Source organism: Hippocampus comes, unplaced genomic scaffold, assembly GCF_001891065.2.
Source record: "Hippocampus comes isolate QL1 unplaced genomic scaffold, H_comes_QL1_v1.1 scaffold86, whole genome shotgun sequence".
NCBI lineage: Eukaryota > Metazoa > Chordata > Actinopteri > Syngnathiformes > Syngnathidae > Hippocampus > Hippocampus comes.
In genome coordinates, this window is record NW_017805882.1 from 5,685,833 (window position 1) to 5,711,932 (window position 26,100).

Genomic DNA, 26,100 nt, shown 5'->3' on the forward strand with positions numbered 1-26,100 from the left:
CCCCCCCCGCTAGCCTTGCTCACTCCCTCTCTGCCTTCCACAGCTCACACCATTCCCCCCCGCTTTACCTCAGGCCCATCCCACCCAGGCCATCAGGTTAGTGTCAATTCTTCAGTAAATGCCTGCCGCCTTGCCAGGCTTGTCACGAGAGCCAGAGCTAATTACCAGAATCGTTCGATAATGAGTTTTTCTTCTTGTCTTTTTAGTCCATCGCTGCATTCTCCCCCTCATCATCTCGCCTTAAATTCTGTGCTGTTGACACGTTGCAAAGGCATCGACATTTCCTGATTCAAGAATCTTTACTTCTGCATTTGACAGAGCCTCCTTCCTCTGTACATCTGTCTCCTCTCACACCTTTTCTCTAATTCTAATCGTGCTGTTGACTTAAATACAGGGTTGAGCTTGTTTTTTTTCTGTCTCAGTCTTTGCTTTCCTCCCACTGTCCCCACGTGTCCGCGTCTGCCTCCCTCTCCACCACACAGTATTTGTTTACACATCGATCTCAGTTAAAAAAATAATAATTCACCACTTTAATTCTACCCCCTATCCCTGCCCTTCATTTCTTCTGGGTGACCGTTTTCATTCTTTTATTTTTTGCTTCTGTCCCTCCCATGTCATTTCTCCACCCACCCCTCACTTCTTATCTCTCACTCAATGGCATTGTTGTTTTGAAATAGCATCGCAAGGGGACAAGTGATCTCTGATCTCTGGTCACAGCCAAGATAATTTGCTCTTCAGCGTTACATTTTATGTAGAGAGCACTCCGTTTAAGTGTCTTTCACCAGAGTCACTAATACCAGATTGGCAGCTTGGCCAATATGGGAACCAGACATCAGGACTTGCCCGAATTTGATTAACTCAATCTACATATTTCTAATCAGAGATGGTCGAGTACCAATACCAGGTATCACTTTCAGGCCGATACCTGGCCTTATTTCAAGGTATCTGTATTCACGAGGATGGGCATTGCCAGTGTCGGGCAACCTTTGGTGGTCATTTTGTAAACGGGAACTAAAGGCATACAGGCCTGACAGATGCCCATGAAGATAAGTATCTGTCTATTTATAAGATTTATGTTAATGCTTTGTAGGAACTGACCTGGTTGTCACAATTTTACACACAGCCACGATTTGTTATCAAAAACAGTTAAAGATGACACACTTTCAACTACTACTAACACAGCCACACATATGAAAAGGATTAACATCGTTATAACTTTATTAATTAAATGTATTGCCCCACACAATGCATTCTGGGAATGAATGGTTTTACCATCATGATATATAGACATTAGCTAGACGCCACTGCCTTTGGCAATGTTAAAGCTCGTACGGGCCAAGTGTTGCCGCATTTCATGTTTTTGGACGTCATAAAAAAACAAATAATCAAAAATGCATGTTCTGTATTGAAAGCACATGCTTTGTTGTTGAAAAAAAAAACAGCGTCATGAAAATCGTTTGATAAATGACAAAAGTTATGGCTTATTTTCAACTCACATGCATTTCCTTTGAGGGAGATGGGATGCTACTGTACATTTGACGAGTGTGTGCTTTTGTAACAAGTTAAAAGAGTCCCAATCATTGACATGAGAGTGGCTTGTAGCGACGCCACTCGAGTGAAGCGCGACTCAGCAGTCGATAGTCCGCTGCTCTCCGCTGTGCGTGCATCAGCGCGGACGTGTACGCACGCACGTCTTTTGGCTTCAACCAATCAGTGCTGACTCAACGGACGTTACACATCAAAGAGCTTTGATCTACGACAACAGCTAAGCTAGTGGAGTTGAGACGACACCACGCTCGAGGTCGGACGGACACGCTCTCCAGTCATTTGTATGTTTTCTTCTTTTCTTTCTCTTTCCAAATATATATATTTTTCTACAAACAATAGCTGTCCTGTCCACATCTTCTTTCGTCCCACCGGGGTTTAGCCAATGTATTTCTAAAAAGACCTAAATCTGTTTAGGCTTACATTAGCATTAGCATCTAGGTTTGGATCTGCGCAAGTGAATCGCTGAAAATATTTTTAAATTGGGCGGTGGTTGCTATCTGGACCTGTAGTGACCATCGGATTTGGTCCGCGTTGTGATTCTGAACAATCAATCTCATATATTTCTTTTTTTAGTGGCATTTTTTCCAGCGCAGCAAATTGCTATGATTTGACGTCAGACTACTTCTTCTTCATTAGAGACAAACTTGTGTTGCCAAAACTCTGGTTAAATGGTAGGTAGTCCTAAATGTTACTTGAAGCACTGTTGTATTGAATTTAATTCTTTGTGCTTCACTGTATTCCTTGAAAAGTTGTACAACCACATATTTTGATTGTGACTTTTTCCCACCACTTGATTATTTGTTTCATTTTATTTATCTATTTATTTAAATTCGTTTTGTTGTCTGTTCTATACAAAATGTATATTTTATGAACAAATGAAAAAAACGATAATAGAAAATTATCATTAATTTCATGCAATTCTAAGGAAAAATGCTATGTTGGACTCTGTAAGACTTTCTTCAAAATTATCTATAATTGTTTCGGGAAGCGTTTTATGTATCAAAAGTACTAATGGTATCGGTACTTGTTATCAGTATCTGCGACTGCTCAAGTGCGACTCGTACTGTTATCAAACACCCCTCATCTTCATCATGGTTTCGTTTGGGAATACAAGCACTTGGTGTATTGCTTTCAAACAAATTCTCTGGCCTGATGTAAATTTCGCAACGTGGGAAAAAAAGTTGTATCAAACATCCTGAATGATAATAATTATAGAATAGATAACTTTTCTCCAATAAAGAGCAAATAGAAATAAATATATGCCAGTGGTCCCAATCTGCTTAAGTTCCGCCTTTCTGATCTGACTCTGTCGTGGTCGTCCATAGCCAACATTTCAGACAACATGATCCTTTCCTTGGACAATCCACCACGATTCTCTAAGTCTTCTTCATCACTTTATAATGAAAGCTCTCAATTGTATTCATCCACTAGGTCTGATACTACCTGGTCAACGAAATAGTTTTTCGTTGGCATATGACAGTGTAGTGTTTCACTGGCAGAACTGCCATGCCGGCAGCATGGCTCCAGTTCCCACTTAGTTACATTTTGAGTGTCAGTCTGTCTCTGGACCGAATATGCCCTATAAGTGACTAGGTGATAGGCTCCATACCGGCAACCCTAAGCAGGTTAAGAACTAACATTATTTAGCCAAAATGTATTCCCGAGAGATAATACAATTTGATATTAATGTTAGATGCACCCTTTACAAATATTCCATTGTGACCGGCACCCCAATGAAGGACCTCCTGTGTGAGAAGTCCCATATTTACTTAATGCTGAAACATTTTGCTTTGTCTCCCACCGCACACTTCTGTCTCTCACTCTGCCCATCTGTTCCGCCGAGTCGGGTGATCATAAGGGTCCATAGATCACCTCACCTCCTTCTGTGGAACATGGTGGGGGAGGAAGAATGGATGGGGCTTATTTTAGTACTCCGATGCACTCACTCTCTAAAACACACACACACACACACACACACACACACACACACACACACACACACACCAACACCACCAGGTGTTAGCAATGATGGCAAATTGGGTTCTAGTCCCATTTGTGGTTCCAATTTAGCATCCCTTTTGCTCACATCATATGTTCATTCAAGTCCTTTAAAGGGCATTTTTGGTTAGTTATCGGCTCACACTGATATCTGGTTGAATGGAATATTAGCCTTTTTCATCCTTTTTCTGAAACCCAGTGACTCGGGTGAAGAGAAGAAAATATGTTTCAGAGTATGATGTGTAGTGCAATATGATGGAGGGAGGGCGGGGGGGACAAAAGCATTATCAAAATGCCTCGAGAAGGAGAAACCAAATGAAATATAGAGGATTAAAAGAAATACTCCATAATGTGTAGAATGTGGGAGGTCGGGAGACAGGCAGATAGATGAGTAGAATGCAATAATGTGATAACGCTGCTCGGGAGTGGAAATATTTCGACACCCTCATGCTTTTAGTCCCATTTCTACTTTTTACAGAAGATTTCATCATATTACCGAAGGCCATTTTGGCTCTTCGTGGATAATAGGCTGCTGTGGAATTATTGGCAATGCTGGCTTGCAGTTAATGGTCATTCTCCAGCCATGTGTCTCACTCTCTCTGTGTCTCACTCCCCCCGTGCTAGAGACGAAAGGGTAAGGTGCAGCAAAGATTAATGACATACATAGATGGACAGAGTCAGGGGCAATGGAGATAGCTGAAGATGCAGCTTATTGGGGGTGGGGGGGGGGATAAAAAAAAATGCTCATCCTGGAAGACAAAAGGAACTAAAGAGAGGTTGTGCTCAGTCGCTGCTTTTTTAGGGGGTGGGGGGGTTGAATGTTGGTATACTTTTTCTTCCAATACAATAAATGGAAAAGAAAACGGGGTTTAGTTATCTCCCACCACAGGTCTACCACCATTTTTCTTTCGAGACGTGTACCACACAAGATGCTTTTCATAAAAATAACCCTCACTTAACAAATGTGTGCTCATTCAACACTCAAAATATGCCAAGTGTATTTCTATCTCAACTTGATCCTTTTAAAGGAGTGTGACTTGGCATAAAAAGGATTTCTTTGTAAGCTGATCATCCATTGATCATTCTATTAATTGGGACTATTAAAAGTGCAGCGCGCACACATTTGAATGCAACATCACTCCGGTTGCATTCTATTCATTTACATGCACAGGCTATCGAGAAGTCTATCTCATTGTATTATGGCAGAATGCAGGGCAAGGTGGGGGCAGACAAAGGGGTGGAGAAATCAAGATGGAAGGAGGCACAGAGCATAGATGCGGACGAGCAAACAGTGATGTGAAGACTCGAGAAGGGGGGAGAGAAAAGGACTGCCGAAAGAAAGACAGGATACGAGAGATGGAGAGGCTGAGGAGGAATGCAGCGGGGAGGAGGCGGAGAGCCTCCTGCCCTGAGACCACACTGGAGAGAGAAAAAGAGAGGGAGAGAGCAAAAGAGTGATAGCCTCGCAGCAGCACCTAATGGCTTCTCTGGAGAGAGAGGGAGAGGGCGGGAAAGGAGAGGAGGGGAGGGGAAGGTGTAATGAGCAGACTATGACAGAGGCAGAGACACATTTAGAGAGCACGAGATGGAAGGAAAGACAAAGAAAGGTGGCGACGGCACGGCCAACCGAGAAAGAGGGATGGGGTAAATTGTGTTAGCAAAATGAGGATGATCAGTAAGATGAAAGTGAAATGATCCTCACTGTAAAAAAAACAAACTGGTTGACAAGCGGCCAACACAAAGTAAGAGGGGGAATAAAAAGTGAGAGAGGTATACTGCTGTGATGAAGCGGTCGAGAAGAGCCTTGGCGGTTAACAAAGGGGAGAAGGAAAATGGGAAGGTGCATGGCGAAGGAGGGAGGAAGGGCGGTGCAGGGCAGAGAAGCAGCCGGACAGACGGATCTGAGCAGAGGACGTGCTTCAATCAGTCAAAATGGAGATGAATGATAGAACGCTGAGCCAGAAAGGGAATGAGAAGAGGGTGGGAGAGCGTTTGTTGGAGGAGAAAGGAAGCCTGGGACACAACGCTTTAGTGAGACAGTGAAGGAGGAAATTGAAAAGAAGGGTAGTTTCCTGTCCTAACAAGGCAGAGGAAGGGAGGTAAACAAAGATGTGAGGACGGACACTCAGGAGGATTTTCTACCAGCCGTGTAATGACACTGATCCTGCAATTCTCTCCGGAAAGAACTCAAATACTTGCCGTGTGCTCAGAGCACACCCACCCACACACACACACACACACACACACACACACACACACACACACACACACACACACACACACACACAGTGTTTGAAATCTTCTTCCCTTCTGTTTATGGCTACCTGTAGGTGTAAGCTCGCTCCGAGTTGTTCAATATATTTCCCGTAATACACATACCGTCTCTGTGTATATACGTGCTTATATCCCTGCACTAGCAACAAAGCAGGCGATGATGTAAAGGCAGCTTTTCACTCGCGAATGACACATCCAGCACAAAAAGGGGAAACTAGAAGGGGCAGAAAAAGAGATGAGCAGTCCACCTGCTGCGGCTCTGAGGTGGAGCTCAGACGTACCTTTCGCAGGCGCCGTAATTAGATTACATACAAACACATCAATCTCTCCTTTGCTTTTTCCAATACGTCTCCCACTACCACCACACATGCGCATTTCAGGCACTCTTTCAAACACACGCTCAGACTCCCTGTGTGTCTTTAAGGTTTCCGTGGTAACCGTTTCCAAGGTGATTTACTGTAGCACCTGGTCCCTCTCAGGGTGGTACATTCATTCGCTCGCCACAAGCACTTGCCAGTCACCAATGATCTCATCCCCTCACTCCGTTCTCATTTTCTTTTCCCAGCTTGCATTGCGAAGATGATTTGCTTCAGTCCTCCGTCCTCTTACAGTGTAACTCTGTCACGTCTGAGTCCCCTGAATAATCAGCTTCAGGAGAAGAAAGGACCTTCTCTGCCTATCGGAGAATTGAAATGATACATTTATCAGCGCAAAATGAATCAACATCATTTTTTCCAATGATGCATTTGTCTTGTCTGCATGCATGCTTTGGTGACTGCTTGGTACCCTAAGAGCTGAAGTATATCGCGTATATTGAAAAGGCATGATGTGATCTTCAAACACTGCATTGAACGCTGGTTCCATCCACCTCCAATTTGTTTACAATTTAATCACTACGATTATTGGAAATAATGACAATTGCATATTTGTTCAAGGGTAAAACTGCTGCCATCGTCGAACACTGATATCCTGGACAATCAGTCACTTTAACACAATCGGGAACCTATGGCTCGCGAGCCAGGTGTGGCTCTTTTGATGATTGCATCTGGATCGCAGATAAAACAAAATATTCTCACTTGTTTAATCCATCCATCGATTTTTCACTGCTCATGTCCTGTTCAGGGCTGCAGTTGGTGGCAGGAGCAATTTTGATTGGATGATACCGGCCGTTGCTGGGTAACAGGTAAACGCCCCCTTTTGAATCAGCCCGCTCGATCATTAGCTCAAAGCTAATCCTTCGACGAATAAGATGGCGAAAAGAAAAAAAGATGACGAGTATGATACACTTCAGGATGAATGGACCGAAGGATTCGCCTTTGTGGAGAGAACAGGTTCTGCAGTGTGTCTAACTTGCAATGACAAAATACCATTGATGAAACAGTCAAATGTAAAGCGGCACTTTGACTTGCGCCATGCTATGTTCGCATCAAAATACCCTGCGGGAGACAACAGAAAGAAACGTGCAAGCTACTGAGCAGGCTGCAAGCTAGCCTGCAGCAACTCCACGTACGGACCCGGCAAGCTGACTATAATTCCGCTATCTTTGCTGGATCTTGAGCAATCATGAAGAACGGAAAACCATTCACATTAATGGGGAGTATTTTAACAAAATAATGTTTCAACAAAATACATTCAGAGGCTTGTTATACTGACATTTTGTTGATATATATATATGTTGATATATATATATATATATACATATATATGTCTCTCACTGAAATACATTTCCAAATATTTTGGTTTCATGGCTCTTTTAGTCAAAAAGTTATAAAATAAAATTTTTCATCATTAATGATGAACATAATGCGATGCTGAGAAGCACTACAAACATATTTTCTGCACCATAAGACACTTTGGATTGTAAGGTGCACCTTCAATGAATGGCCTATTTTAAAACTGTTTTCATATATAGGGTGCACTGCATTATAAGGCACAGGAAGGAAGCTACAATTATTGGCTGCGGTTGCGTTTTGTATCCACTAGATGGAGCTATGCTAAAGGAATGCAATACAACACAGCTTTATTTACATAGAGCTTTCACACCCGCTGCAGCTGTGACAAAGTTTTTCACAGAACATTTAAAATACTACATCCAAGAAATCAGAATATTGATCCCCATATAAATCGCATCCGATTATAACTGATGAAGAACGGAAAACCATTCACATTAATGGGGAGTATTTTAACAAAATAATGTTTCAACAAAATACATTCAGAGGCTTGTTATACTGACATTTTGTTTCATCATTAATGATGAACATAATGCGATGCTGAGAAGCACTACAAACATATTTTCTGCACCATAAGACACTTTGGATTGTAAGGTGCACCTTCAATGAATGGCCTATTTTAAAACTGTTTTCATATATAGGGTGCACTGCATTATAAGGCACAGGAAGGAAGCTACAATTATTGGCTGCGGTTGCGTTTTGTATCCACTAGATGGAGCTATGCTAAAGGAATGCAATACAACACAGCTTTATTTACATAGAGCTTTCACACCCGCTGCAGCTGTGACAAAGTTTTTCACAGAACATTTAAAATACTACATCCAAGAAATCAGAATATTGATCCCCATATAAATCGCATCCGATTATAACTGTTGGCTTTTGAGAAAAATAAATGCTTTTAGGTGTACCTTATTGTGCGTAAAATATGGTACTCTTCAAGATTTGCAATTTTTATGGCCTTCAAAAAAGGTCACACAATTGTAGACAGAAGTTGTCCAGTTTTCATATCACTAGTAACACGGCTACTGTGCATTTCTGCAGCATGCACGATATGCACTGGTCCGTTGCACAAGATCATGAAAGAAGTTGGCACCTTGGCGATGAAGCGCTTGCCTCCACGAGTGAAAATGCAATGATATTGTTACGTCTTTATGAGGGCTCGTTTTTGTCTACAGACTCTACGCTGCAAGTACTCAGAAGTCAGCCGCTCATAGCGGACTAATTTCAGCAAAACTACCAACAGAAGGTGAAAAATATGCTAACATTTTTGTCCTTTGGGTATTTTTGATTAAACAGATGTGACACAGTCATGGTAGCAGGAAACACACTAAGTCATTGAGAATTATAATCTTAATTGTCATTCTACGTTTTAAAACCTGGAGTTTCACCCGCACTGCTGCGTCATTGATCCACTTATTGTCAAAGAACTTAACCCCATTTCATGTTTTCTCATCTGTGAGTGTGTATATAGTGACTTACAAGCTGCGCTGTAAATGTTGTGTTTTCCTCCGCACATACACTGTGTGTGAAATTCAGAAATAGGCCAATTCGGGTTTAGAGCCCAGAGATGTTCGAGATTAAGCAGACCACTGTGGGGAACAAGGCTGCTCTCCAACACTTCAAATATAACTCCTTGGGGAGAAACTGATTATGTGAGTGTGAGGAGGTGGTGTTTGGGACAGTGAGTGGATATGTTCTTCACAGGAGGAAATGGCGGCTGCATACATCCTCATGTCCTTGTTATTGTATGTGTGTGGGTCAAACGGGTGGGGTCTTGACACATGGAGTTAGTTGCATGGCCATTTGAATATTGTCAGGTCTGACTGCGCCATCTGCTCACCGTTATATGTGGTTGTGCTGAATGTCATGTGTTATGTGGAGCTGTCTGCAGGACGCAGCAAATTTGAAGTCTGGGCATAAATGAACAGAAATGTGTTGGTTTTCCTCAAGTTAATTCTGTCATACGTAGCGAAAAGGTTCGGAGGTTCTCACTGCGCTGCCTCATGACAGCACACTTCTGACGCATTTATTATAGCGGAATGACAATCACCGTAAACATATTTTTCTCTCAGTCTCTCACCCTTGCTCAATCACACGTAGCTTACCCGGACTTAGGAAACAATCAGTTGTCATTTCACAGTGTTTAAATTAAAGTGAGTGTTTCGCCGGGCTCACCCCCATACTTTATCTCTGCCAGAGCTGCAGCTATCAATATTTTAGTATTCGGATATCCTACTGAAAATTGTATATCGTAGAATCAGGTGTGGGACACGTCGATGACGGTGTAGTGGCACAATTGTCTGACTTGTGTGCGGCCAGGGTTCCCACTCAGTAACGGTGTGGATTTGGGTGTGAATGGTTGTGCCCTGTGATTGACTGGTGACCACATCAGGGTGTAGTCCGCCTTTCACCAGAAGTCAACTGGGATAGACTCCAGCACCTCCTCCTCCCAGCCCTGTTCAGGATAAGCGGTGTTGAAAATGGTTGGATGGACTTGTAATCAGGTGTGTGTGTGTGTGTGTGTGTGTGTGTGTGTGTGTGTGTGTGTGTGTGTGTGTGTGTGTGTGTGTGCGTGTGTGCGTGTGTGCGTGTGTGCACGTGTGCGCGTGCGTGCGCGTGCGTGCGTGCGTACGTGTGCATGTATGTTGATTGGTTAAAAAAAGATCTGTATTTAATAATGGAGGGTCAGCTTTTCGTTTTTAGATAATCAACATTTTATACTTAAACTGCATAGCAGCAGACTGTTTTCCTCTTTAGAAACATTCGTGAGAATTTAGATAAATCTGTTCCCTTATATTTTGGTCTTTGAAACTAAGTGAAATCAGAACCAGTGTAGCGATTTTGTCATCTAAAACTCACTTGAGTAAGCTTGATTTATTAAAAAATGATCAGTAGGAACGGCCACTGTGTCAAGCTGTCAGCATCAAAGTGTGCAGAGTCATTTAGGTCTATTAAACTTGAGCGCTGCTAGCGCCGCTAGCAGCTACCGCTGAATAGGTTGTTTGTACGTGAAGTCTCTTCCGCTTTCTAATTTTTTTTTTTTTCGTTCATCATCTTGGGTGGATAGCATTGGACGGTATTTGATTGCATGATACACGGTTGATCTTAAAGTGGTGCACACTTGCTGTGTCATAACAATGCCAATAGAGAAAAAGATCAATCTTTCTTTTGGATTCCAAAGATGATTTAGAACCAAGGACAGGACACTAGACAAAATAAATCTCTAAAACACAGGAAGTGAAGTCTCTGAGTAACATCTTCTGTGTAGACCTCTATGGCCAATCTATAGTTTGGACTTGTGTATGCAGCGGTCACTTTGTAAGCACAAAATTTGTTTACCTTTGAAATCAATAAGAGATAAGAAGAAATAAGAGATTATTTTATACCGACTACAAGGAAAAAAAAAACTGTCAGCCGCTCATGATTTGGATTCATGACTACCAGTAAGATAGCTAGCTTGTACTAGCAGATGAGTCCAGTGCAGTTGCAAAGCTCCAGACTATCCTAAACGGCTGGCATTTTGCCCCTAAGATTGAACACAGTCTGACTACATTTTGCATCGAATCACAAATGCGTCACCAGTAAATTTGCCTATTTATTTATTTATTTTAAATTCTTGCTGTTTTTTTTTTTTGTTTGTTTTTTTAATGGTCCTTAACAACCCATGATGTTCATTTCATTATTCTTCAAAAAGAAAAACAATCTTTTATGCCATGGAATAAGGGACATGTTAAGTATTATACAAAGTTTTGGTATTAATATTTGCATAATTAACACTTTGCAGTACATACAAATGTGTCCCTGACAGGGTGGAACTCTCTCACCGCCCATGTCTGAACAACCAACCCATAATTAAAATTATTTAAATGCCTAAGTGACTCGCCATTACCTCTTTGCTGTTGGCACTGCATTTTTGCAGCCGCAAAAAGTGCTCCTTGTCAGTGAATCCAGCATCACAAGAACCATGGAACCCAGCATCGCCTGGAATGAGCATCGAAGCTGCACTGTTGTTTGTCACCATAGGTTTGGAGGTCTCTAGCGTGTGCTTGTACAAAACTTAACTGTCCTCTAAATGTTGCCGCTGAAGCACAAATTCTATCAAACAAGCCCATATCTTGTCTTGCTATTTATTGCATGTCACCACAGTGGATTTCTTTGCAGGTGAAATACACGTATTGCAATGTTTGTCACAATATCCTTTGTCGCTCCAAAATATTTGTCCAGCTAACGAGTCCACTATCTTGATTTTTTTTTTTTTTTTTTTTGGGTGCTTAAAGTTTAGCGTCTTGTGCCTCTCATTGGTCAAGACAGATATCGCCGTCTTCACAGCTGTGATTGGTTAGTCGGGCCGTTCATGTTTAAAATGAAATACTAGATTGAAAGAAAGTTGAACGTTTCCAGCATGTGAAAAGCCATGGTACGAAAGTTCGATTTTTTTTTTCCCCAACATTTTATTAAAGGCTTGATTCCCACCCCTTTACTGGGTCATCAAACGGCATATATGGAGTCAGCCCATGGACTAAAACCAAATAAAATTCACAGCCTCCGGCACACACAGACACACATTGTTCTTCGAACAAACATGCGCACGCTCTCACACATACACATGCATCCTCCACAAGCAACCTGTGATGCATCTTTTTTTTCCCCCACCACATTCTCCCTTCCTTTCCTGCAACAAACTGGCAACTTGACTTGTGTACATGGCAGCCTCAATAGACACTGACCCACTTCTGTTGAACAGCGCAGAAGAAGTGCCACAATGCCGTGTTCGGTCTGTGGAGACAGACAACAACAGGTGAAGAGACAGTTGAAATAAGTCGGCTTTTACAATATTTACATTTCTGAGCTGGGATGCAGTTGCGCCTTCCGAAACAAATGTGACAAAGGAATCCCAAGCAGAATATTTACATCAAACAGATAAGGTGTGGGAAGGGCCAGTGTCTACCAAGTGTTGTGAAGGGCGACCAGGCACAGCAACCGTAGCTTCTGATCCGAGAGCCTTCTGGCCCTTGCCGCAGCAACTGTTGCTTTCTTTTTCCCGAGGCCACACCATTTACTCCTCCTTAATCTTCTGCCTGACTCCTCCTAACAAAAAAGCAGCTCTGCTCGTCTCATGCCTACTCACATGTCATCTTTCTCCCATCATTTGGCAGCCTTTTTGACATGCGATACACTTCATGTTTGCGGTGCATCGTTTTCCTCCAGAATGTGTAGCCTGCATATTGACCACATAAACTCAAAGCAACGCGGACGCACAGCGGCCCTGTGTTTTCCAAGAGATTGAAGAGGAGAGGAGAGTGAGTTTTTAATGGTGGGGCGTTTGGAGAAATGTGGGGGTTGAGGGGGAGGGGGGTCTTGTGGGGGGACGGTGGAATCGTAGATCAGAGCAGTCATGATTGAGCCATCTGCTAAGAGGCCAATGACACACTTACACACACACACACACACACACACACACACACACGCACACACACACACACACACAGCTGTTTAAAGGTCACCAGTGCCACCTATTGGTCAGCACTTGTAACTCCTCCTGTTCCCGCTCTTGTCTGAATGTGGTGAAACGAAGCAAGATACCAGCAGTAGATGAGACGCGCAGCTGAAAGCATCGATCAGTCTAGTGTGGCTGTCTGCGCCATCTGGACACGACGCTTTTGGTTTCCCCACCGATTTTTAGTGAAATCCTGCGCTTCAGTGCAGTTAATAAGGCCGAAGCTTAGACCTACATCTGCTCGCTTCCTACACTGGCAGTTACATGTGCTTGGCCATTGAGTCATGCGAGGGACTGTGCTGATGCATTCTGATGTGTACAGATCTCCCTTTGCTCTCAGACGCCTACTGCTTCTCTTGCTAGTAGGTGAATATCCATTTCCAGTTCAGCTGTCAAGCTTCAAGACATTCATACAGTAAATGCTCCCCCCCTGTGAGCAAGCTATTCATCCTACTGGATATTAGCATATGGCTAAGTGGGGAAGGAAATGCTCTTTATATGCTAATAAGAAGATAATATATGCAGTAAGGACCAACCATTGTGAAGACTCAGGATGATGTGGCTAAAGATACCTGAACTCTCTCTGTACACATGTATGCAAGAAAATGGCTAAATGTATGCTGTGTTGTGTCACTTTTAGGTATCTCACTTGCCCGTATCGCTGTTTCGAAGGTACAAACTGCACATACGCATATTTATGTATGGGGATACACCGATGCCACTTCTATCAGACCGAATACGAATGCAAGCACTTTCATTTGAGTACTCAGACCATCTTGCGATTGTGATGAAAGTGTTTGAGATGAATCAAATATAGTTCACAACTTTTCTGAAACATGGCATAGGTGTCACGCCATTTTTTTTTTACACATGACAACGCTAACAGAAAATAAAAATCCCATATTACAAACCAAAATAAACAAAACAAAATGAATCGCAACAAAAGTAATTGTATACTCAACATTCCAATACAAATCTTACTTCCACAAGCTAATCATTGTAAATACTGGACAGAAAGAAATAAAGACATTGACCTTAATGTAGCTCACACAGCCATTATGTATGTCCGGTTGTGTAAACATGAATGGCAGATGCCGTGAACAGCAAGCCAATGTTAATTACTTGACAAACAGCGGAAAAGTTAACATGCCTTCAACACAATTTCTTCTGCACAACAACGCCTGCAAAATAAGCACTTGCATCTACAAAATGTCACAGATCAGTTTGGGCTCTCAAGAATTCATGTAAGCTGTTGTGAGCACATTTAATGATAAAATCCAAAATGTGAACAGAATATGAACAGATGATTACCAACATTAACGGTTTATCAGGATCAGAAGAGGTTCGTTGTCTAGGTACCACAGAGTGCAGCAAAATGGAACAGACACAAGCCTTCCAAGAGACACGTAAAAAACAATGACCAACAGGGGGGAGATGGAACTGGAGTCTGATGAGTCACCTTTTACTTCACCCCATTTCTACAGATGAGAAAAAAAAAATCTGGAATGGAAGGGCGGGGGGGGACAACTTCAGACTTAGCTCCTGTCAGTAGAGCACAATATCCATCCATTTTCCGATCAGCTTTATCGTCACAAGGGTCGTGGGGGGTGCTGGAGCCTATCCCAGCCGTCTACGGGCAGTAGGCGGGGGACACCCTGAACCGGTTGCCAGCCAATCGCAGGCAGAGAGCACAATATGACTTTGGATAAAAATGTCAGCATCAAAGGAACTCAACTCACCACACTGTATGTGAAGAGGGCGACAGGGCTCGCAAACATTTCGATGTTTGCCAATTGGCGGTCGACGGCCACTGCCACAATTGGCCTCTGTCACCCCCTGTTTGTTTTTTAACACGACTGACTGTTTTGCTCTCCATCAGACTGATGATTTCCACTGTCTCTTTAACGTCTGTCTTTCCAGGAGCAAGGTGTAGTGGGAATGTCCCGACCACCAGGCGCCATCCCACCTCCACACCCTGCCGGTGGCGTGGCCTCGGGGATGGGGCCTAACCAGGGGTCAGGCGCACCTCCAGGATATGTGGGTAACCAGCAGCAGGCAGCCATGATGAAACAGATGATGGCGATGGAGCAAGAGAAGAGGGTAAAGATGCACATGATGGAGCAGCAGAAGCAGCAGCTCTTCAGAGAGCAGAGGCAGCATCAGCAGCAGCTACTGGCGGAACAGGTGAGCATTTCATCAAGGCCCCTGTACAATTAGTGAAATGGTGTCATGATTTATTCGTATTTTGTGTGTTCATTGGGCGTCACGGTGGTCGACTGGTTAGCACGTCGGCCTCACATGGCGGAGGTGCAGGGTTCAATTCCAGCTCCGGCCTCCCTGTGTGGAGTTTGCATGTTCTCCCCGTACCTGCGTGGGTTTTCTCCGGGGACTCCGGTTTCCTCCCACGTTCCAAAAACATGCATGGCAGATTAATGGAACACTCGAAATTGTCCCCAGGTGTGAGTGTGAGTGTGAGCGCGGATGGTTGTTTTGTCTATGTGTGCCCTGCGATTGACTGGCAACCAGTTTAGGGTGTCCCCCGCCTACTGCCCGAAGACAGCTGGGATAGGCTCCAGCATGACCCGCCACCCTCGTGAGGAAAAGCGGATTAGAAAATGAATGGATGGATGGATGTTTTGTTCATTCGTACATCGCGTATTTTTGTCCACGAATAAGAGCAACTCATCCCCCTGATGTTCCCTGCTGGTTTCTGGTTGTAGATCTAATTACCCTCTTCACCACTTGCCTTTCATCTCTCCAGCATGTGTGCACGCGTATGTTCATGTTACTGGCCACATCCCACCTGCTGTGATAATGTGCTGTTTTCTTTTTACTTCTCTCTCTCTCTCTGAGAGTGAATCAAGTGTTAAACAGTCTTGGACTCTGAAGTCACCACCCACCATGTTGGTTTTCAATTGGATCTGCATAAACATACACAGATGTACTTAAATTGCGGTCTGGAAGGAACACCCCGCTGAGGTTTTGTGTCTCTTCTGAATTACAGTAGTTCTCACAGCCCACACAAAAGGACCGGGCTGCAACTTCTGCTTTCTTAGCCATGCACTCATCAATCAGACAAAATCTAGCTGTAACAAACATCTCAAGAATTCCGAGTGCCACGTTCTGTTTTCATGCCTATATTTAAAATTCTCTATTCACACGTGCACATGAAACAACTCCAAATGCACAAAGGGCGCACACTGCAGCTAACTCCACAAGTGTCAACATTTTGATGAGATTTCAGAAAGTCTTGACATATACTGTACCACAACTGCTTTTAATCAGCTCTGCTAATTTGTCTTTTGATTTATATTTGTATAATGTTGTATGACACTTGTGTGTGTACGTGTGTGTGTGTTTGCGTAGCTCCAACAGCAACATCTCCCAAGACAGATGGGCCAAGGCCAGAGGAATCCCTTCCCTCAAGTCAGTCAATATCAAGGTAAATAACCAACATGAGCATGTTTACGTGTATTTAACGACACACATAATGCCACACCCCCTCCCTATTTACAAACATACGTAATTAATTTTAGTATCAATCCTGTTTTTATGTAATATTTCCCTTATTTATTTTTAGATTGTATTTTCTTTATTGTCTCTACAGTGTCCTTGGGTGGCATGAAATGCGCTTTTAAATAAAATGTATTATTATTATGATCAATGAAAAACATAGAGGGTACAATATGCTTCAATTTCTGAATATCACAGTGAATCCAAACCTCGTCCCCTCTATCTGTTTCTGTCAAATATACCCTTCGGCATTCAGATTGGATTCTTTTGCCTCTCTTTTTGTGTGTGTGTGTGTGTGTGTGTGTGTGTGTGTGTGTGTGTGTGTGTGTGTGTGTGTGTGTGTGTGTGTGTGCGTGCGTGCGTGCGTCTTTTTTTTTTTTTAAGAGAGATTTCTCCTGCTCTGCCTGTTACCAAGGCAACTTGTGTGTCCTGGATCCCCCAGAGTTCCGGTGAAGTCAGAGAGATGGATGAGAGGAGTGAAGTGGGAGAGAGGATTGGGGGGGGTGGCAGCAAGAAGAATAGGTAGATGATCTGGAACGTGGAGAGGCTGGCATGAACGACAGAAAGTGACAGAGAGTGGGTGTGACCATGAAGATGAAGACGATTCGGTGAGGGAGGTGGAAATTCAAGTTGAAAGGCTTTTGTAGCCATCAGAGACTCTCGAACTGAGAGTCCAAAAGCTATCCAGGAGGACACGAGGGCCTGTGTTGTTTTCTTGCTATTTATCTTCAGAGCTCCGTAAAAACAGTCAGTCTCTCTTGACTATCCTAAAATTGCAATCATCCTCACTTTTAGTATGTCTGCAATTGTTAGTGACTCTAAGTCTACTCACTGCACAAATCCTGTGTGTGGAGTATGACCCTCTTTGTTCTCGAGCTGTTACTGTTGCACGCCAAGCTGTGAGGTGAGGGATTAGTGGAATGATGTCAGAAGTGGGTTTATTACAGGATTTAGAGCAATTGCCATCCTACAAGACCTTGACAGTTATGGCACCACTGAGCATCTTTTTGAAAGGAACGTGTTACTAAGTCCAACACTTTTAAGCACGGTAGGATTTGAATTGAATTTGGAGTGTTTTTAAGAAGAAATATCTTGATCTGGAACAACGTACTTTTTGATCATTATGGTGGGTAAAACACAAATTTAAAACAAGAGCCTTATTCTCGAGAGAAATTATTCATTTATGTAATATCTGCCTGTGTATGTTGAGGGAATGTTTGTTTTAATTGGTTCGGAATCCAACCACAATGTTTTCAACTGGTTCAAATCTCAGCTGATATTCACTCGTTTGCAGTTTTTAGTTCTGATGTTTCACTTTACTGTTTTCAGTTGATCTGTCCACCGTATTGACCTTCTACAAAATGTGACTGCCTGGTGGAATTTACGTTGTGTGTCAAGTGTTGACTGCTGTCATTGACTTGATTTCAGGTCCTCCTCAAGATCTGGCATCCAGGAGTCAAGCTCTCCAGAGCATCCGGGCCGCACGTCTTCTCCAACAGCAGCAGCAGAACCAGCAGCAGATGGTCCAGATGAGCTCTGGCCAAGGCCAGGGGAGCTCAGTAGGACCGCAAGCTGACATGGGCCTACCTTACAGCACCCAAGGGTCTAACCAGGGTTCCCTCTATGGGCTCAACCCCTCCATGAGCCAAATGATCCACCAGCAACAGCACCAGAGCCAAAGTGTGCAAGCCTCCCTCGGTCTTCCGCAGCAGCACAACCCAGTTGGCGGGCAAAACCGGCAGGCGGGGGCAGGTCCCGGAGTTGGAGGTATGCCTGGGGGACCCGGAGCCGGCGGTGCTGGAGGCTACGGCGGACAAGGGATCTTAATGAACCCCATGGCCCAGCAACCCCTCAAGGGCCCAACTAATGCCAAAGCCCAAGCACAAAGACTGCAAAGTATGCTGGGAGCAGGAGGCGGTGGCGGGCCCATGGCCGGGGCAGGCTGGCCGCAGCAACAAGGACAGAGTCTGCAAGGCATGGGGGCTGGCGTGGTAAGGACAGCGGGAGCAGGAGCTGACAGGGTGGGGTTCAGCTCGGCTCAGGGCTATGGAATGCAGCCAGGTCAGCCCCAACGCGTGGCCAAGCAACACTTTCAGGGGCCGGGCCAGGGTATGACGCAGGGGATGGACCCCAGGGTGGGCAACCCGGCAGCGGGTATGGGTGGCCCGATGGGCGCTCACATGGGCGGTCAGCCCAGGACCAACCAGTCTCGGCCCATGGTCATGAGCCAGGGCTTAAACCAGGGCGTTATGGGTCCGGGGGTCGCTGGAATGGGGGGTTTCGGGCCGGGCCCTGGGGCGCCAGCCTTAGGGGCCGGTGGGGCAGCTGGACCTTATGGACCCGGGGGGGCTGGCGTTGGTAGTCAGACGCAGGGCTACCAAAGGACAGCCAATCAAGATATGTCATCCTATGGATATGGGGGCGGGCCCTCCAGTGGAGGAGCCTTCGGATTGGGGGATGGACCAGGAGCAGAGCTGGACTCAAGTGACGGGTGGATGGAGGAGTTTTTCCCCAGCCAATAGCCTGAAAGAAAACTGGACATGAGTTTTGACTGGATGAACTCAACATTTCAAGACACAAATGGAGTCTAATGTTAACTGGCGTCTGTCTAGATCCTCAGTCATCCAGGCCGTGCTAAGCCGCGGAAGGGCAATTGTGGCAACTTTGACTCGTCTTGCTTGTCCGACATTCATTTTCCAAAAGCATTTTTCTGTTCGGAATCTGAGGTGCAGAACTTTCCATATTGACGTCTGGTAGGTGCGTCCCTTGGATGTTGTCACATACGCAGGATTGATTGCCAGGTGTGGCTGTTGAATGACTGTTTTGCATTACGACAGGTCATTCGCGTGCACGCAGTTGAATGGCTTGTTGGTCACTGGAGCCGGTGTGTGAGACGAGCTTTGGGTGAGAAATGCTCTGACTTGTTCAGCCGATGACTTTCTGTTTTGACATACCGAACGTGGCTTTCTTCAACATTTCTGACACAAGAGTCCTTTACTTTGAACTGCAGACTCTGGACCCTCAGAAGCTGCCCTCCAAAGCCGTGCCGCGTTTGTGTAGCGCTTCCTCGGTCACAGCACTCTTCACTACACTGCACCACATAAAATTGTCAACGACAGCACCATATATGGGCACTCTGCACCTAAGGTTTAGAACGGAGGCATCCTTTTGAATTCAAGGTGAAAGCCTCTTCCACAACCAAGAAGAAGCCAGACGCTTCGATTCAACTTGTGCGGAATGTCAACAGGTGGGCGGCATGTTTGTTCGGCGAGGTCACAAATTCAGACTTCATGTGTTCCGCGTGCGTATGAGCACTGAGAAATCATATTGTCTCGTGCATATTCATGAAAACCCATATAGAGATTAAGAAATGTGTTTTTGCGAGATTCCTTCAAGAATTCTTTCCCAGTGTTTTTAACGCCAGACCCGCTTTCGAGACGCAGCTTCAAGCAGGGCTTGATTGAACACAGCAGACTGATGAAGGGGGAGAAAAAGTTGCCCTCAAGACAGCAGTTGATTTGTGTTTGTGCCACGCAGCTCAGGGCTTCACCTCTCTTTACTGTGTAAGGAGCTGAAAGGGAGTCGAAAGTACTCTCACTTCTCCCATTTCCTGTCTTTGAAATGTGCCCCCCACCCATACACACTCCAACACACAAATAATTCTCCCTCCACCTCACGCTCACTCTTTCCATTTGATCTATTTCGCTCACCCCCCCCCCACCCCATCTTTGCCACCCTTCCTCCAGAGAATGATTCCACGATTTCACTACTCCTTTCGCTGTTGAAATTGTGAGCGTCTCGGCCCTCGCCCGCTTTTTGCTAGGCAACTGGCTTTTTTTTTTTTTTTCATGGGAGGGAGGGGGTGAGGTCTTGTCTCTATGTGTGTCTGGGGATGACGAACGTGCATCTACAGTAGAGGAACACGCAGAACGAAGCAAAAAATAGGGAGCTCAAGCGAGCACACCCACTTTGACTTGTATAAATTGCAGACACATCAACAGACAACGGGTAATATGGGACGACACGTGAGAGTACGATGACGTGAAGCCCTCTGCCTTCGTGGCACAAAGCACATCACATTCGTCAGGCGGACTGAAGGCGAAATGACCACTGGGCGCTGAATGTATCCAAGCACCACAAGTGACTTCTTTTATTTTAAAAAAAAAAAAAAAAAAAAAGGAAAAATAATCTCATTTAGGCCCCTCTTGTTTTCTTAGTTGCTGTATTTGACCTCTCAGAATTACGCTGGTTGTGTCTTTTGTCTATCCCCCCGTCCCCCTCCCAAAAAAAAAAAAAACCCAACCAAATTTAATTTGGCCTTATTTAATTTTCGTTGTCTTTTTACAAATCTTTTTGTAACTCCCGTCCTAGCGCAGCCTTCTCTTCCGTGGCGTCACATTCGCTTGCTACCTCGTTGGCTTTTCTTCAGTAGCGCGGTAATGAAACAAATGCTCCAACTTAAACCCAATGGAGTTCGAACAGTAGACCGACTGTGAAGAAATACACCCTGTCCCTCCTCTCTGGCACTTTCCTAGGAAAACTAACCACTGCTAAGACTTTCGGATTTATTCACTAGACTCGTTTGGCCAAAGTGTAAAAGCCGTCATACAGTTTATAGGCTTAACAGGTTTCCATCTCTGTAAGGGTTTGAAAATGAATAATCTAACGTGAATGCGTGTCTACTTTTAGGCATAGCACCTCCCCCTTCCAAAATTGCGTCATTTGTGACACTGTGTCATCAGCTCATCAGCGTGAACGTTTGGAGGTTGACGCCGTAGTGAACAAACCAAAAAGCCTTTTGTTTTCCCTGTAAAGCAACTCCATGCCATCAATGCGTTTCTTTTGGAATTGTATACTGTAATCCAACCCTTTAAAAAGAAACATAAGCACCATCAAACTTGAAAAGCTTCTTTTTTCTCTTTTTTTTTTTATTTTATTTTTATTTTTTTTTTAAGCTCCGGCAAATGAGGTTGCTTTATTTGTATTATTTGTGGGGAGTTGAAGTCCTCCATTTGTCTGCACAATGTTTGACAATTGTTTTATTTTGTAGCAGTTTTACAATGACATTAAAACAAAGCCTTTATTTTAAGCCTTTCTTGTGAAAAGTAGTCAAACTCCAATGTTGGTGTCCAAAACTTCGCCGAGAACTCCAAGTAGGCTCCAGTGACAAATGAAACAAACACGGTCAGAGCAGCCAAAGTAGGTTTGGAGTTTGTGAGGTGGTGAAAACGCTTCTGCGTCAGTGTTAGGGTTAGTCTTGTCTTCTTTCAAGTGAACGTTCATCCTGACAATTTTTTTTTTTTCAATCTTTTCAGGAAGACAAACTTCCTGCAACTATCATTGTGTTCTGGGACCAAGTCTGTTGACATTTTAACAAAACAAACAAAAAAATCTATTGTTAATGTTTCTTGTTTTATGTTTTTTTTTTTTTTTTTTTACTGGTGCTGACATACAGCATGTGATTATTTTATATATATTTAAATACACCAGATAATACAGCAGTCTCTACTCTGTAAAAAATTATTTGTTTGTTGGGAAAAATAGAGAAGTATTTTATTTAGATTTTTTTTTTTTTTACATCTTTAACCCATCTGAGCTATGCCATTGCACTTCAGACAATGTCTTACTACTAATTTCTACGGTAAAACTCCTTTTCTTTTGTTTATCTAGTTTGAGAGTTGACTGTTCGAAAGCAGTGCTTATTTCTTTTTATCCTGTACAGAGCTCTGAAACTGTAACAAAAGAGAATTACAAAAACTTGTTATGTTTTTCAAACATAAACAATAAAGAGAATGTTCTCGCTGATCCTAATCTGTGTTTTGTTGTTCATTTCTGAGTCTGTAACGTCAGTACTGCTTGAGATTCTCATGAAGTTGCATCCGGTTGAAAGAGAAATATGTGATCCGTTTGTAAATGCATACCTGTTTCAATTGGTCATAAAACGTGATCTGATCATCTCACAGCAATAAACAAGCAAGTCTGCTTGAACTAACATCACAGAAACGATGAAATGTTTTCTTTGGGCGCACCATGGAAACATTTACAGTACATGGTGGCAAATGGAGAAGTCTTCTTTTTTGCAGTTTCCCCCACATGTACGGTAAATATCACGCAAAGTTAACATTTTTAATGGTGATTCATAAAAAGTACTTGCCCCTCAACTTAATAATTGGCCATTGGACTTGCAAAATATTTGTATCCACTTGACCGAGTCCAACAATGTTTTTATTCCTCAAAATGAACGTTCTCCTTCAAAAGACAAACATGAAATAATGTTTTTTCAGACAGTCAGAATAAAATCCAATAATATCCAAAATTTGATTGGATAACCTGACCGCGAGGGGAATTGGGGACAGCAAACCCTGCCGCAGTGTTCAAGTTCATGTTCGGCTGTTTTTGTTGTTGCCTCTCACTGCTCGGTGCACTTTGCTGCTCCCCGGTGCCCGATCTTCTCTTCGTCGACCACCATGAATAAACCCACGTTGCAATTGTTTTTGATGTTTACACACAAGGTTAATAAATCAAACACAAAGTGTTGAGAAAAATGATGATTATTTTCACAACCACAAAATGAGGTAAATTTCATTTACTGTACTCGTTTCTTTTATATCTGAAGGTTTCCTCATGACCTCACTCTGACCTTTGTGACTCGGAGTTGACTTCGACTACATAAAGCTGGACTTAATGACAGTCCAGGATTCAAATCTGGTCTCCGACCAGGCCACTCCAGCCGCCCTTTTTTTAAGCCCTTCAGAAGTTGATTTGGTGATGTGTTTTATATGTTGCAGAACCCAAATCCACTTCAGTGTGTGTTCAACAAATTGATGACCAAACATTCTTCCTCAGGGTTCCATGAATCACAGGAAGTCATCCAGGTCCTGAAGGAGGTGGCCCACACCATCACTCTCCCACCACCATGTTTGACTGTTGGTGTGATGTTATTTTTCTGAAATGCTTGTGCTACATTTTAGCGAGATTTAACGAGAGACGCACCTTTCCCCCAAAAAAATATTCAGGGGCCCCACTGCATGCCCCTGCATCTATATTCAACCATCCAGACAATTTGATTGACCCCCAGATAAAATTAAGTGGGCAAGTGGCTTGTCGTATGAAGTGTATAATACTTCTCAATGCCAATTCAGCCAGAAACACACTGCAACTTGGCAAACTAGGGATGGAAATTGAGATCTTTATTCAAGATGTTAGAGTTGTGATGCATCCAATTTTAGAAGCAGTATTTGTACTTACTGGACTTCAAATACAGGTTATTGTATAACAGTCCACAGACTTTGATTTGTGGATTGTTGTCTTTAAAAAAATTTTTTGCAAATGTAAAAAGGTTTTAGTGGAGTAAAAACTCAACTATTTTTTTGGTTTTAAAATTAGTTCGTATTACTTAAGAAATACACCATATTTTAAAACGAAGCCTTTTAGTCAAGTTAAAACTAACAGACGCTCTCTGAAAATGAATTAAAACTAATTAGAATTTTAAAACACACACACACACACACACACACACACACAAAATGAAACAAAAACCAACTAAAATGAAAAATCAGAAACTATTACCAACCTGGATGGACCGTGTCCAAATTATCTTGGGGTGTTTTTGTAAGCATTCGATCCGGATACATCACCCTTTTTCTTAGCCACCAAATACTACAATGGATATTGAATTCAGTGTCTGACTAGAGATTTGGTATGGACATCCTATTGTAGTACAAAAATTCCCCCAGAACAACCAACTGAAAGAGGCTGTATGGAAATCCAGGATAACCATCACAAAAAGTGCATGCATACATTTGATAATGTCACATGCTTGATGCAACGACTGCAATTTGCAAGCAGAGGATTTTCAGATTTCTCATTCTTTGCTACAGCTGGACTGGATACATGACTTAGAGCCTGAAATCCATTCAAGTAAGACTAAATACCTGAAACTCAAAGCAGGACTGTTGGCCTTTTGTTTCTTTTGTAACACTCAATTGAGAAGCACTGCAGTAGAGTGAAACCATTTATTTTCTGTCATGCCCCCCCATGAAGAAGAAAACATCTCGCGCCCCCCGCGCAACTATAAAAAGTCTAATTTGTCTCTAAAATTGTTATACACCGCTGCATAACACTGTATCCTTATTAATGTATAAGAGAATAAAAAAAGAAAGCCTGTTGAGTAGAGTCTACTCCAAAGTAAAGGAATGGACCTAACGATTCTGAAATTTGGGGAGGAACGTGTACAGTAGATGCATTCATGACATTTGGTCAGATGCACGGGTGGGTTCCAGATATCCATCAAGTGTAAGTCATTGGGATTGCAACAACTTGTCCATTCATGAACCTATACTTAAATTTACATTTGAGGGAAAATGCACTCATCATGTTATTTTGTCTGTTTCAATTTGTCTGGTTGGTTATGGTTACGAATTATTATCTGGGTGATGAAAAGGGTAAACTACAATGGCACTGGATTGAGACCTTTGCCAAGGCCATCCATCCACCCACCCTTTCTCTCTACTACTTGTCCTGATTAGGGTCACAGGTGAGCTGCAGCCAATCACAGCTGACTTTGGTCCAACGGCCGGATACACTCTGGACTGGTTTGCCAGTCCACCAGAGAGCTCTCATCGATGCTTTTGAAATGTGGAGAGAAGGCGAAGTCTAGGCGACCTTTTGTCGATCAGTGTTAAAAGTGATTATGAATGGTTCGTTTGTCTAAGTGTAGTATCTGCCAAAATGCCACGCAAGCACGGTCAGAACATGCAAACTCGGCGCAGGGAGGCAGAAGCCGAGATTCAAACCTCGAACCTCCGAAATGTAAGGCTAGTGCTAACCAATGGGCCGGCGTGCTTCTCTGCCGAAGTCACACAATTCCAAATTTCAGCACCGATTGTGTTTTTCCCCAGATCAGTAACAGCATACGGTACTTGGATTTGACATTTAAGAGCCAAGCCTTAATCATTCTGTCTGTCAGTCATAGCAACAATGAAGCCGTGACCTTGTTGTTAGTATTTGACAGACCGCATGCAGGTCCGGAATCTTGCTGTTGTGATCCATCTTTTCCAAACTCACCTCTCTTTGCTCGCCATGTCAGCCGCCTCACCTCTTCACCGCGGCCACCTTCCACTACCTTCCCTCCTCAAATCACTGCTCCATCTCTCTTTTCCTCACACATTCGCTTTTTCTTTTTCCCGTGCGTGCTGGCGTATCCGCCATACACTCCCCGGTCTCCCATCTGACGTTGATAAATGGAGACCTGCAGTGGTGACAACAACATTACTCATGCTCAATAGCGACACCATCTTGGACAGAGAAAAACGAGATGAGGAGGGATGCTGAAGGACAGCAGTGAGAGGGTAGTTGGGGGTTGGGGTTTGCCGACAGAGGTGTTTATTGCATTCCCACACCCAAAGCACACTTTAAAATCTACAGACAATCGAGAGGTGGTTTTTTTTCTTTTTTAAATTAGCAGCAGTAATAAAGTGATAAAAATTTTCAACTCATCAATTAGACACACAAATCCAATGAGGTCAGCAGAAGTCCTAC

At 43.4% G+C, this 26,100-nt stretch overlaps 1 protein-coding gene across 3 annotated transcripts in view; it reads left to right on the plus strand.

The window, feature by feature from the left end:
* Positions 1–22,012, plus strand: part of maml3 (mastermind-like transcriptional coactivator 3) — a 158,025-nt gene extending 136,013 nt beyond the window's left edge. The window contains exons 4-7 of one of the 3 annotated variants that reach the window (XR_002170511.1): positions 14,968–15,231; positions 16,414–16,489; positions 17,989–19,807; positions 21,876–22,012. Coding sequence is in view for 1 of the 3 variants with exons in the window: in XM_019889176.1 (XP_019744735.1) it covers positions 14,968–15,231; positions 16,414–16,489; positions 17,989–19,082 (1,434 nt within the window). In the remaining 2 variants the exon portion in view is untranslated. Of the gene's footprint in view, positions 1–14,967; positions 15,232–16,413; positions 16,490–17,988 lie in introns of all 3 variants that reach the window. The other 2 variants (XR_002170510.1, XM_019889176.1) reach the window with 2 other exon arrangements.
* The last annotated feature ends 4,088 nt before the right edge of the window (positions 22,013–26,100 follow it).